A 14,333-nucleotide genomic window follows, 5' to 3' on the forward strand; every position below is an offset into this window, starting at 1 on the left:
TCCCCCACCCTTCATTCACATTGCTATAAAGAAGGTGTCCAGTAGGGTGACAACAGTATGAAAGATAGTATTTGAAATATTCATGCCATTATGTGATTGTACAATGCAGCCCTAGAATACCATGGAAGGTGCACTGCAATACAAGGAGACAGGAACAATAGGGGAATAGAGGCAGTTACTGCAATCATTTTCACTCCTCTCTCACTCACTCATATTTTACATACTTTAATATAGACATAAACATCACAGGACCCTCCAGATCTTATAGTCTACAGTTCTCTACATTCTTCATCATTGGCTGTATTGACTGGGACCTGTAATTCAGCAACATCAGAAGATTCACCTGCCTCAAGCAAACAAGATTTCTTTCTCCCACCCTGGACATTCCACAGATATATAAACCTCACCTGCCTAGTTTCCAACAAATCCCTCAACCTCTGAGGATGCTTTCCAGATGTGGGTGAAATGTCAGGAGAAAATGCTTCTGGAACATAACCATACAGCCCAGAAAATTCACAGCAACCCAACATCAGAAGAGTTTTCTAATGCTCTATTTTTACTCAACTAGGAAATTGCTAGCTTTTACAAAATTAACCTGGGCAAATACCTGCTGTGTTTAAATCCATATCAGTTTAAAATAATATGTTGTGATGCTGCTGTCAAAATGGCAATGCTGCCATCTGGCCTCACTTTAGGGATTGAGGCATCAAAACCTTCAGTCTCTTTGGTTGATCAATGAAAGAACAAAAAGGCATTTCATTCCACAGAAATGAGCAGACGATTACACTGCTCCCAGATCTCCAGCTGCCCCACTCCTTTCTTCATTCACAGGTACAGAATCAAGGTGAGGATTTTCAGATTTTCTTCTGTAGGATTAACATACATGGAATGCTTCCAGCATCTACTACTAAGAGCAGGGTAGTTCAAGGTAGCATCCATATCTCACCCATATTCAAATATCCACATGGGCATACCTGTGAAGAAAGTGTTTGCAGAATTAGGACCTAAGAAACAAGCTAGAATCATAGAATTCTAGAGTTAGAAGAGACCACAAGAATCATTTAGTGCAGCCCACTTCCATGCAGGAAACACAATCAAAGCAACAGATGGCTATCCAACCTCTGTTTGAAAACCTGCAAACAAGGAGACTCCACAATACTCTGAGGCAGCATATTCCGCTGGCAAACAGCTCTTACTGTTAGGAAGTTCATTCCAATGTTTAGCTGGATTTTTTTTCCTGGATGACATTGTTTTAATAGTTGAAGTAATGTTTAAAATGTTTTAATGTGGTTTTAATTTAAATATTTATTTTAATTATATGTTGTTTTTATGACATTGAATAGTTGCCTATGTGTAAAGCTGGCTTGAGTCCCCTTTGGGGTTGAGAAGGGTGGGGTATCAATGTGGTAAATAAATAAATTTGAATCTATTGCTCCATGGCCTAGTCATCAGACCAGCAGGGAACAAGAATGCCCCCTCCTCAATGTGACATTCTTTTAAATATTTAAACTTGTATATCATACCTCTTTTCAGCCTTCTTTCTCCAAGATAAACATACCTGGCTTTCTAAGCTTGCTACAGTTCAACAGGGATCTTTAGTTTTTTCCCCAAAATAGGTCAGATTTCTGGGGCTAGCATCCTTCCTGATTGAACTGTCGAGTCTTTACAGGCAAGTAAAGCATCACCCATCTTCAACTACATAGCAGAGGTTGTGCCAGCTCTTCAACACCACCGTGTGGGATAGAGCTAGGCAAGGTAGGCTTTGTGAGGATAGAAGCAAAACCCTTGGGGAAAGCCTCTTGTTTCTGAAATTTCTTCCCTTCTCTATTAAAAAAAATCTGTACCTCTTGGATAGGTTGCTGAATCTCTCTTGCTACTCTGAACTTGACACCTCCTATTCCAAAATTCAGAGAAATACAGCACACAAACTATTTCCTCAGTTACTGCCTCAACTTTTATAATTATATTCTCCACTTTGCTGCTCAATCTCCAGTAGCTTCTTGCAGCCAAGTAACTGATCAGTGGCACAGCTGCCTGCATTTTACTCATCATTGGCTAGCATTGCAACTGGCAGAAGCAGCCGACAAGGCTGGTAGTCCCTGATCCCCCTCACCATGGCCAATAGCCACTGTAATTTCTCAATGGTGATAGCATATTTATGTTATAATCCACCTGAAATGTAAGTGTACCTGGATTCAGGAATGAATTTTTCTTGTAGAAGAATTGGCAAAATGAAATGGGTTATGATCCTTTGTGTAATGCTTTCACAAGTCTAAGATGGATATGTTTTTGTTAGCTTTCAAACATGAAGGCTGTTCAAATAAAGTTATGTCCAATTTTATTTCTCCCTGCATGCTTCCTTATCTTCCTCCTCCTGGATTGATGATAGACATGAAATATCTAAGAAAAGCATAGCAAAGCAGAGATATGATAAAGAAATGTTTATTGTACTCACTAGTGTGAAGCCATTGGCTTTCAAAATGTAGTATTTCCTCTTCTTGTACCTTTTCAGTGTATACCTTATCATTACTAGATGTTTGTCTAAGAAAATGTATACTGTGAGCAGTATGTGATTGTTAGTGTGGGGACCTCAGTGCACTAGAATTTGTTATCCTACCAAGGCATTTCATTATAAATGAAAAGTATTTAACTATTAAACATAAGTTTATTTTGTTATACAATGCTGTATCTGCACTAACTGTACATTGTACTGTTTACTTTTTGTTAAACAATTACATTTCTTGTTCATAATACATACTCTAGATGTTTACTTGATTTTAAAAGCTAATTGATCAATATATATCATATATGAAAACTGGTGTTTTTCACAGATCTATTTATATTTTTTTCAAGAGTCCCTGCTAATTTACTTTTATGTTTATTATTCTAAAAAATAGTAGAACTGACTTACACTGTTTTTATTTATTTTTTCTTTGCTTTGATAGGTAGATCTGGTGAATATTGGCAGCACAGATATTGTGGATGGAAATCATAAACTGACCCTTGGATTGATCTGGAGTATAATCCTCCACTGGCAGGTAAAACATTTACTGAACTTTTAAAAAATATTGTTCAGAACCAAAGAACAATTTCATAACTATATCATTTCAAATAGTATTAAGGAAAGGAAGGGATAATTTCATTTGCTTTAGCAATGGGATTGACATATATATTTTTAAAGGACAGTGAAAATCATTACTTGAATATCTGAATTTAATATTGCTCTTAAACACACAATGAAAACAACAAAGTATCCTGTACAACACTAAAACTGAATACAGATTGAATATTCCCTATCCAAAATGCTTGGAACCAAAAGTATTTGGGGTTTTGATTTTTTTTCCAAATTTTGGAATACTTTTATTTGCACAATGAGCTATCTCTGAGATGGAACCCAAGTCTACACATGCATACTTTATGCACATAAGTTGAAGATGATTGTATACAATATTTTAAGAATTCCATGCATGAAACAAAATTTGGGTACCATAAACTATCTGAAAGTAAAAGTACCACTATGTCAGCTGCCCATGTGAGCCATTTTTAGTTTGTTTTTTTTAAAAAAATGGAATTCTTGATAAACGAATTTGTGCCAACAAAGAGAAAAAACAGGACAAGTGCAAAGAAGCCAGAATGGATGTCCAAAGAACTTCTAACTGTGCTAAGACACAAAAGAGACATGCACAAGAAGTGGAAAAAGGGAGAAATCACCAAAGAAGAATTCAAACAAATAGCCAACACCTGTAGGGAAAAGGTCCGCAAAGCTAAAGCACAAAACGAGCTCAGGCTTGCCAGGGACATTTAAAAAAAGTGCTTCTTTTCTTATGTCAGTAGAAAAAGGAAAAACAAGGAGGCGATAGGGCCTCTTCGAGGAGAAGATGGGGCAATGCTGACAGGGGGTAGGGATAAGGCAGAACTACTTAATGCCTTCTTTGCCTCAGTCTTCTCACAAAAAGAAGGTCATCTTCAACCTCAGCAAGATGGAGTGGATGAGGGATTAGAGGACATCCAACCCCAAATTGGGAAACAAGTCATCCAGGAATACCTGGCCGCTCTAAATGAGTTCAAGTCCCCAGGGCCAGATCAACTACACCCAAGAGTACTGAAGGAACTAGCAGAAGTCATTTCGGAACCATTGACAATCATCTTTGAGAGTTCTTGGAGAACGGGAGAAGTTCCAGCAGATTGGAGGAGAGCCAATGTGGTCCCTATCTTCAAGAAGGGAAAAAAGGATGACCCAAACAATTACCGTCCGGTCAGCCTCACGTCGATACCAGGCAAGATTCTGGAAAAGATTGTTAAGGAAGTGGTCTGCAAACATGGATTTATCAAAAACAAGTCATTCCAAGACTAATCTGATCAAGGCTAATCTGATCTTTTTTTTCGATAGAGTTACAAGCTGGATAGATGCAGGGAATGCCGTGGATGTGGCGTACCTGGATTTCAGTAAGGCCTTCAACAAGGTCCCCCATGACCTTCTGGCAAACAACTAGTCCAATGTGGGCTAGGCAAAACTACGGTGAGGTGGATCAGTAATTGATTAAATGGACAAACCTAGAGGGTGCTCATCGATGCTTCCTCTTCATCTTGGAAAGAAGTGACAAGTGGAGTGTCGCAGGGTTCTCTCCTGGGCCCGCTTCTGTTCAACATCTTTATTAATAACTTAGATGAAGGGCTAGAAGGCATGATCATCAAGTTTGCAGACGACACCAAATTAGGAGGGATAGCCAATACTCCAGAGGACAGGAGCAGAATTCAGAAAGATCTTGGCAGATTAGAGAGATGGGCCAAAACTAACAAAATGAAGTACAACAGTGACAAATGCAAGATACTCCACTTTGGCAGGAAAACGAAATGCAAAGATACAAAATGGGGGACGATGCCTGGCTCCAGAGCAGTACGTGTGAAAAAGATCTTGGAGTCCTCGTGGACAACAAGTTAAACATGAGCCAACAATGTGATGTGGCGGCAAAAAAAGCCAATGGGATTTTGGCCTGCATCAATAGGAGCATAGTGTCTAGATCTAGGGAAGTAATGCTACTCCTCTATTCCGCTTTGGTTAGACCACACCTGGAATATTGTGAGGGAGCAAGCTTGTTTTCTGCTTCCCTCTAGACTAGGACGCAGAACAATGGCTTCAAACTACAAGAAAGGAGATTCCATCTGAACACGAGGAAGAACTTCCTGACTGTGAGAGCCGTTCAGCAGTGGAACTCTCTGCCCCAGAGTGTGGTGGACGCTCCTTCTTTGGAAGCCTTTAAACAGAGGCTGGATGGCCATCTGTCAGGGGTGATTTGAATGCAACATTCCTGCTTCTTGGCAGGGGGTTGGACTGGATGGCCCATGAGGTCTCTTCCAACTCTTTGATTCCATGATTCTATGATTCTGTGCAGAGAGGAAGGGCATCATATGAAGTTTTGAGAGGTTCTTGATTTGAGCAAGACATTGATTGTTTGGCCATACCCCTCTCTTCACCAACATCAGTGCATCCATCACCTAAATGTAGTAGCCTCTTGTCTGATCTTCTTTTATTTCATCTTTTCTTATCTCCTCATTTCTTGTGGAAGGGTAATTCAGGTGAAAATTAAATGCAATACATATTTATAAAAGACATGATTCATGTTTTTTGCTAACAACAAGCAACAAATTTTGAATAGTATTAAATATTCTCAGAAATTGATCAAGAAATTTCTCGATCTGAAGCACCAATGCCAACAAAGATTCTGAAATGTTTGTGAAAAAAGTTAAAAAGACAATTGATTTTTCAAGCGAATTGATTCCTCCAAAAAAGATTAGAAGAATCCAACCAGACACAAAACACTTAATGGCAGTCAGAGCTTAGCAAATAGCAGATGGCAAAGCAAAAGAGGAGGAGTACAGAAATCTTTGCATCAAAATTCAAAAGGGCCAACAGGTGGACTATGATGAATATAGGTTTATGCAATTAAGAGAGGCTGCAGGGAACAAAAAAGTCTTTTAAAAGAGGAAAAGCAGCTGCAAATGAAGAAAAGGCTACCAACTGCACTAAAAATGAAAATGGAATGCCTGTAACAAATAGATTGGAAATGAAACAGATATGCAAAGACTTCTATAATAACTTATACAATTTCAAAGTGCAGGTAGTTGAAGTCAAACCACATGTTGAGATGGAAGAAATCCTGATAGTAGTATTGAGTAAAGTAGATGATAAGTAAAATTAAGCTAGATAAATGCCCAGGAAAGGACGGGAGGTTATAATCCTCAAAAAGTGATCACAAAATGTTTTACACAATTCTTGCGAAGTGCCATCTTACCTAAAGATTGGACAACATCTGAAACCATACTTCTAATGAAGAAAGAAAACACATAAAAACCTTAGCAACTCTGTCCTATTATATTCCTTTATCACTATATAAACTGTTGTGAACCAGAAGCCTAAGCAATGCCAAACATGTAGAAGGTGCAAACAGAGTTTATTAACAAACAAAAAATAGCATAGAAACACTTGAATTCAGTGAGTCTAGCAGCAAACCAAAATCTGTAGCAATTGCTAGTCAAAAAACTCAACTGGAGAATAATATGGATTATACAGAGATATAATCTGCTATAACAAAAACCTTCAGCAAACCGCTTGAAAATAACAGAGTTCACAAAGCACGATAAAGCAAGGTGGGAGCAGGCAAAAACGAGGTCAGAAAACTGTCCAGGGTCAAAACACGTCCAAAAGTTGTAGTAGAAGTCCAAAACGCAATGTCGTAGTCAGGAAGCAATCCGGAGTCAGCACGAGTAGAAATCAGCACTTACAGGATTCCAGACAGGTGAAACACGGAAGCACAACGATCTGTAGTCCCAGGACCCAAGGCGACAGTAAAGGCTGCAACAAAGACCCAAGCCCAAGCAACTCTTTGCCTACTGCAAAGTTTCAATAGTTAGACTCCTTTTATCCTATAGTTCCTCATCAGAGGAAGAGCTGGACCCCACCCTGTCGTCATCGCTCTCAGGTGCTTTTGCTTCCACAGCTGCCCGCCAACGCCCGTCCCTCTAGCTCTTCCAGTGTCTGTCAAGACTTAGATCACCCCATGTATTTCCAGGTTGCCAGTCTCCCGTGAACCCCTCAAACTCCTTATTTGAGGTGGGTTGACTACATATGTCCCTGATCTCCTATACATGGATCCAATCTAGTCCATCCTCACTCCCAGTCCCATCACTCCCCGTAAACCCCATGAAGTCCTCTTCCTCGGTTGAAGTACTAAGTATTTCACGGATCCGCTTCCTTTCCCTCTCTTCCTCAGAGTCATCAGAGCTTTGATCCCAAGTAACCCGCTTCAAACCTCTACCTTCCTCTCCCTCTTCTTCCATTTCAGAATCTGTAAACCCTTCGAACGACTCAGTATCTGTAGTTGTCATGAATATTTCTCTAATTCGCTTTCTTTGCTGCTCTTGATCCAACACCTGAGCAGCTCTCTTTGCCCTTCTACTACTTGTTGTAGCTTGCTCAGCACACTCTACTATAACATAAACTGTTCACAAGGATCCTGCTGCAAAGAATATCTCAAGATGTGGAAATCAACAGAGAGCAATCAGGCTTCAGATGCGGCTACTCCACCCTCGATCATATTGACGCAGTCTAACAGCTACTGGAAAAAAGCAGAGAATATTGAGTTCTGGTTTGTCTTGCTTTCATTTATTAACAAAAGACCTTTGACTCAGTTAAGATAAATGCTACCCTTAATGCTCTGAGCCAAGCTGTTGCAAGCTCAGCATATGTGAACATCATAAAAACATGTACAATGGATATAAAACTGTTAGAAGTGTGTCATATAAGAATAAACAAAGGAGTGTATCAAGGAGATACCATATTGCCAGAAGCCATTTGCAGCAACTTTGGAAAGCCTCTTCCAAACAATTAAATTTAAAGGTCGGGTTTCAATTGACAGTGAACAACTTTCTCATCTCCTCTTCACAGACAATTGTGTTCTTTTCATCAAAAATCCAGAAGATTTGCAACATGATCTCCAGCAACTAGCACGACTCCCAAAATCAGTAGGACTGGCAATGAACTTGAAGAAAACAAAATGGATGAAAAATGAGCAGTGTGTACAGGGCTGCATTGCTATAAATGGAGATGAGATTGGGAAGACCTCATATTTGATGGGACAAACTAATGGTTAAGCTATTTGGCCAAAACTAGAAAAGAAAAGCACAAGATCATATATTTTGGCAAATAGTATATTTGCATGGAGCCCAAAGGAGTGGTTCGATGACAAATCAGATAGGATATATTCTCAGCTGTAAGTCCTGAAATGACCATAGGAAAAACTAGGCCAGCTGGTAGAACACACAAGCTGGTTGTAAGTTATGGGCTCCACTTTTGTGGCTTCCTAAGCTCCTCATCCTGCAAATTAAAAACAATATGATTTCCAAATACTTTTGTAAAAAACATGTGAAAATGCATGAAAATATATTCAGATGTACTCCAGAACCCTGTACTACAGACAATCCCCAAGTTATGGATGTTAGTCAGAAAGATACATTTTAAAGTCTGTCTGTCTGTCTAGCTAGCTATCATCATTTTGGGTAGCATAGGGAAGGGTTAACAGTCACCCCTGTGTGTTTATTTTGCTGTCTATGCCCCTTTCTGTCTCTGTCACTTCCTGTTGTCTTTCCCCCATTCTTAACTATAAGTCATTTGTAAGTCTGATGTTTGTAATTCAGGGATTGCCTTTACTCCCAAATATCTGTTTTTGTCTGTAATCACTCTGAAAAATTCCAATGGAGAGTGATGTGATGTCTCTTCTGTATGTGTTCTGAAAGAAACTGCAGAGTGAAGTGAAGGTATTTTGGCTTACACTGATATGGAATGGCTCGGCTAAAAGGTCTTGTACAGGATTGGCCCCTGGATATTACATAATTGCCTACTCCTGTATTCAGTCAAAGATCAACAGACTCGGTTATTAGCATTCTTTACCATTAGCTAGTCATGGCTGCTGGTAGTTTACCAGGGTGCATGGTACACACCTCTGGCAGTTGATTTAAATTTTGTGGAAATGTGCCAGAATGTTTCTGCACATTTTATAATGGCTTTTACTGCCATTGAATAGAAAATAAATACTTGTGGAGCTTTCTGCCTCAACTGCCAACTGTTCAACTGATCTTGGGTATCTATACTTGACAGAGGTATAACATTCTACTTCCAGGAGCAAAAGGTTTTTGCTCATAAATGCCCATTTAACAGAGGGAGAAAAGGAATCATTACAGAAGAACATGGTGGGGAAAAATAATAATAAAATAATTAATAAATGATGTTTTTGCTTTATCAGTGTATGTATTTAGCGACATACAGGGAGCATACCACCCCCCTGTTGTGCCAGCTCCACTGGCTGCCGGTTCAATTCCGAGCACAATTCAAGGTGCTGGTCTTAACCTACAAAACCCTATACGGTTCTGGTCCAGTGTATCTGTCCGAACGTATCTCCCTCTACGTCCCACCTCGGAGTTTGAGATCATCTGGGGAGGCCCTGCTCTCGACCCCACCACTCTCACAAGTGAGGCTGGTGGGGACGAGAAGCAGAGCCTTCTCAGTGGTGGCCCCCCACCTGTGGAATTCACTCCCGGGGGAAATCAGAACAGCACCAACCCTCCTCTCCTTCAGGAGGAGGGTGAAGACATGGCTGTGGAACCAGGCCTTTGGGCAACCAGGCAATTAGACAATGACAACCAAATAAGACAATCAGATGTGTAAGATCGGCAGGATTGTCGAAATGGAACCAAAACAGATCTTTGAGTTAATTGTACACTGATGGGTAGGAGGAAGATCCAGGTTTGTATTGTTTTTTACTGATTTTATCATTTTACTGATTTTATTGGATAATGTTGAATTGTGGGAATTTGTACTGTTATATTTTTTGTGATGATTGTTTGTGTAGCAGGCGTCTAAGTGCGCCTTGCAGCTGTAAGCCGCCCTGGGTCCCCTTCGGGGTGAGAAGGGCGGGGTACAAGAACCCCAAATAAATAAATAAATAAATATTTTGTTTCGGCATCAAATTGTGCCGACTGTGTATACCGCCCTGAGTCGCCTTCGGGCTGAAATAGGTGGGATAGAAATAATGTAAATAAATAAATAAGCAAATAAATAAATAATACAACACAAAAATGATTGCATTTCCTTTCTTTCCTTCCATATCCATTATATGACTAACCTTTAAAAGTAAAACTATAAACAGAACAGTGGTAGCTAATAGTTTCTACAAGCATATTTACATTTTTAAACAAGTTGGATTTCATCCCTATTCCATGAACAAAGCAAACTGCCTTGAGTCTCTCTTCAGAGATCGAGAATGGGACAAGATACAAATGTTCTAAATGTACTTTAGGCCCATTCCTAACCTTTTCCTTCTTTTACCTACATCCTATGCATTCTAGAGGTTTCAACAACTTGCTGGAATAAATTTTTGGAAGGCATGAGGGGTTGTTCCTCCAATAATTCTGCAAAAAGCAGCATGGTTATTGATTGTATTCATTATCTATCAAGAATACAGATTAAGCATTAACACAGTAATTAAATTATAAATTCTTTTGCATATTCCTATAAAGGAGAAAGCAATTCTTTTTTCTTTGTATTAAAACTTTGTTTTCCTAGACAAATACTGTCCTTTCTATATCCTTTCACGGGTATTTTCTGATGTCACATCACACTGTGCTGATTATCTAATCAGAATGAATTTTTTTAAAAGGCTGGGCTTGACTATGTTGTTCATTCGTTCAGTCGTCTCCGACTCTTCGTGACCTCATGGACCAGCCTACGCCAGAGCTCCCTGTCGGCCGTTACCACCCCGGGCTTGACTATAGGAGGGGAAATGAGTTGTCTGTGATAAATCAGCTGAGCTGCTGTGTAAAATTCTGTCTTCTAACATAGGTCAAAGATGTAATGAAAAACATCATGGCAGGACTGCAGCAGACAAACAGTGAAAAGATCTTGTTGAGCTGGGTTCGTCAATCAACTCAGAACTATCCACAGGTCAATGTTATTAATTTCACCAATAGCTGGTCCGATGGCTTGGCATTCAATGCACTTATCCATAGTCACAGGTAGGATATGTGTTTTAAAAATTCAATTGCAAAGTTTGTTTGTTTTAATAGTTTGTCTGTCTCATCCAGGGCAAAAAAAAAAAAATTCCCAGCAGTGTCCAGCAAGAGGTTTCTGAAAAAGGTAAAAATAAAAAATGGAGTGAAAAGAAAGATTTGTAAGCTATCTTCTATTGATCATTTCCAGCTACTCCCAACAAATGTCTTCTGCCTGTACACACAGATAATACATGCTATTGTGGAATGGCTAATAACCACTGAACCCGAGTGTAGCTTTCTTAAAATTTATTGTAAGCATAGGGTGGTGGTTCCCAACCTTTGGGCCTCCAGGTGTTTTGGACTTGAACTCCCATAATTCCTAACAGCTGGTAAGATGGCTGGATATCTGGAAATTGAAGTACAAAACACCTGGAGGCCCAAAGGGTTGTGAACCACTGGCATAGAGAGAATGACAATGAGGTCTCCAGCTGCACCACCACATTTTTGCCTTTTCTCAACCAAAACACGCCATTAGGAGCTCTCGTATTTGTATAAACATATTTCTTAAAGTCATCAGATCAGCATCCAAGAAGCTAACTATTAACAGGACCATTGTTAATAGTTGGCTTCCCAAATGCTAACAATTAAGTCCTTCTATGGAAAATACTTGGGGAAATCTTTCAGAGGGCTTATGTGCTTTTTTAAATTGCTGAAGATTGCTAAAATTGTAGCAATTTTTTAGCTTTTTGGTAATTGACTTCACAAGATCATAATATAGCTTAATAAATTATTTCCTTTTCAGGTATCCATCTACCATGGATAATCAGATTCTACTTTATATCCAACCCAATTTATACTTTCTTCTGTGTCCTTTTGATGTTCTTTATTCCACAACTAAAGCATCCACAATCTTTTTGGCCATTGTTAAGTGACAGTGTTGAGACTTACATGTTTCTTCTTTATGGGGCAATCACAGTAGTTTTCAATAACAATGTTCTGTGTATAATGGGGGCATCTGTTTTCTCTCATGTGCACCACTTGGAAACACAGGAGAAGAGCCAAATATCAACTCCAACCAAAGGTTCTGGACAGAAGGCAATCAAGGCCATGATTCCTATGAACTTGAGAGCCTTATTAACAGGGTGGCATGTCAGTACCATGGCAAAGCATTTCTTTCCTTTTGCATTCCCCTATTTTATCTGCCCTTGCTCTCAAACCACTGCAAAATAATCCTTTTTTAAAAAAAATTAATGGGCAGAGGGTTAAATGTATTGTTCAAGCTACTTGAGGGAATGTGGAGAAATATCCTGGGGCATTTGGCAGCCGCCCTTGTGCCTGTGTATAATCGCATCAAGAATTAGTTAATATTTTGCAAGAAACTTAATAACAGGATAGTGATTTAAATACATACCTTCATAGCAACAACACAGCAATCCTTAATTTATTATTTAAGTTCTTGAAACTAGCAAGACCGACCTTAAGCTTAGCCCAAGAAAAACCCCTAGCATTATGCAGCTTACATATTAGTATAACAGTAATTTGAGTACATAGCTGCAAAATTTCTATTATCTCTGTGGTTAGAACTGAAATGCAGTCCTCCAAGCTCTTACTTTCAGAGCAGAGACTTAAAAGTAAAAATAATTGCTTCTTTAAGTAGTGTGAAAATGACTACTGATAAATTTCTCATTTTAAAAGAAAACGATGAGGCAGCTGTTTCTACGAGAACTTCAAGGAGGAAAATAGCATGGGAATCATAACTTTAAGTTACTTTTATAATCTGTTTGGAAGAATTCTGGCTACTTCACTTTGTTTTCTATTCCATCTTCTCATTATATAAGTCAGAAAATTGTATTCAGTAATGATTGGCCTTATGGGTGATGCACAGCTCTGGGAATAGTCTCAAAACACATTTTAAGGCGTTCCAGTACTATAGATGCTGCTTTAACTGTCTCATCCCAACATAGTGATTTGTGATGCTTCATTTCTTTAGGTAGACACTTTTTAAGCTTTTGTTTACTGGCACAGTAATGTTTAATTTTGTGCCATCTGCCACCAATCTTATTCAGCTGCAAATTCAAAGTAGTGCTGAGTCGTGTATTAACTATATATAAAATCATGGTTCTGCTGAGTTTTGATACCTTTAAGCAATTATTTGAATTGTCGAAGGCTTTCATGGCTGGAATCACTAGGTTCTTGTGGGTTTTTTCGGGCTATAGAGCCATGTTCTAGAGGCATTTCTCCAATTATTTGAATTGCTTGTATGAGGGCTGTTTGTGTGAGTGTAGTAGGGAGCCCTCAGTGTCACTACCAGTGCTCATTACCAGTCCTCTTTCATTAAGTGATCACTCTATATTATAGTGTCTTTCTGCTCACATTTGCTTGGATCTGAGTATGTGAAACCCCTTATTTATTTATTTATATACCACTTTTCTCAGCCCTCAGGCGACCTTATAAAATAAAGTTCTTGCTTGTAGAGTGGCTTTTCCTCATTTTCTTTTTCATTGGCAAAATCAATGGTTTAGTATTAATTACAGCAGACTCCATACATAAATCCCATAAATTCAGTGAATTCACTCTAGACCAGTGGTTCTCAACCAGGGGTCCCCAGATGTTTTTGGCCTTCAACTCCCAGAAATCCTAACAGCTGGTAAACTGGCTGGGATTTCTGGGAGTTGTAGGCCAAAAACATCTGGGGACCCCAGGTTGAGAACCACTGCTCTAGACCTCTAACAATTACCTGAATCCAATATGGGCATCTCTAGTACAGTGGGCCCTTGGTGTCAACCATAGTTTGGTCCTAGGCCAGCCTGTTCTCACCCATAGATACCAAATCCATGGATACTCATCCCATAATAAAATGGTATCCCTTACACAAAATGGCAAAATCAAGCTTGCTTCTTGAGGGCTTCACAAAAATTTTCAAGCTGTGGTTAGTTGAATGCTTGGATACAAAATCCATTGATATGGATAGCTGACTGTAATTAACTAGTGAAGTTATTTCTAATGAATATACGGCAGAAGTTGAACCTGATCTCTTGTATGATTCTATAATTTCCCACAATAAATTCAAGAAAAATAAGTAATTTTTATCTTCTGAATATCAACATTTTAAAATATTTTTTTCTTAAGGAACAATTTTTCCTTCTGCATGTCATTATTCATATATTATATGTTGGGACCCAGACGCCTTAAAGGGCCAGACTTAGAATTAGTTCCAAAGTAAAGTTTATTAAGCAAAGAAAAAGGGCTCAGAGACTTAACTCAGTGTCTCTGGCCAAACTCAAAAAGCA

At 39.0% G+C, this 14,333-nt stretch overlaps 1 protein-coding gene across 15 annotated transcripts in view; it reads left to right on the top strand.

Annotated features, from left to right (window-relative positions):
• Positions 1-14,333, top strand: part of DMD (dystrophin) — a 1,568,405-nt gene that overhangs the window by 491,326 nt on the left and 1,062,746 nt on the right. For all 15 annotated transcript variants that reach the window (XM_067466757.1, XM_067466754.1, XM_060770144.2 and 12 more), the window contains exons 5-6: positions 2,946-3,038; positions 10,895-11,067. In XM_067466757.1, coding sequence (XP_067322858.1) covers positions 2,946-3,038; positions 10,895-11,067 — 266 coding nt within the window. The remainder of the gene's footprint in view (positions 1-2,945; positions 3,039-10,894; positions 11,068-14,333) is intronic.

The sequence above is a fragment of the Anolis sagrei genome, chromosome 3 (genome assembly GCF_037176765.1).
Source record: "Anolis sagrei isolate rAnoSag1 chromosome 3, rAnoSag1.mat, whole genome shotgun sequence".
NCBI lineage: Eukaryota > Metazoa > Chordata > Lepidosauria > Squamata > Dactyloidae > Anolis > Anolis sagrei.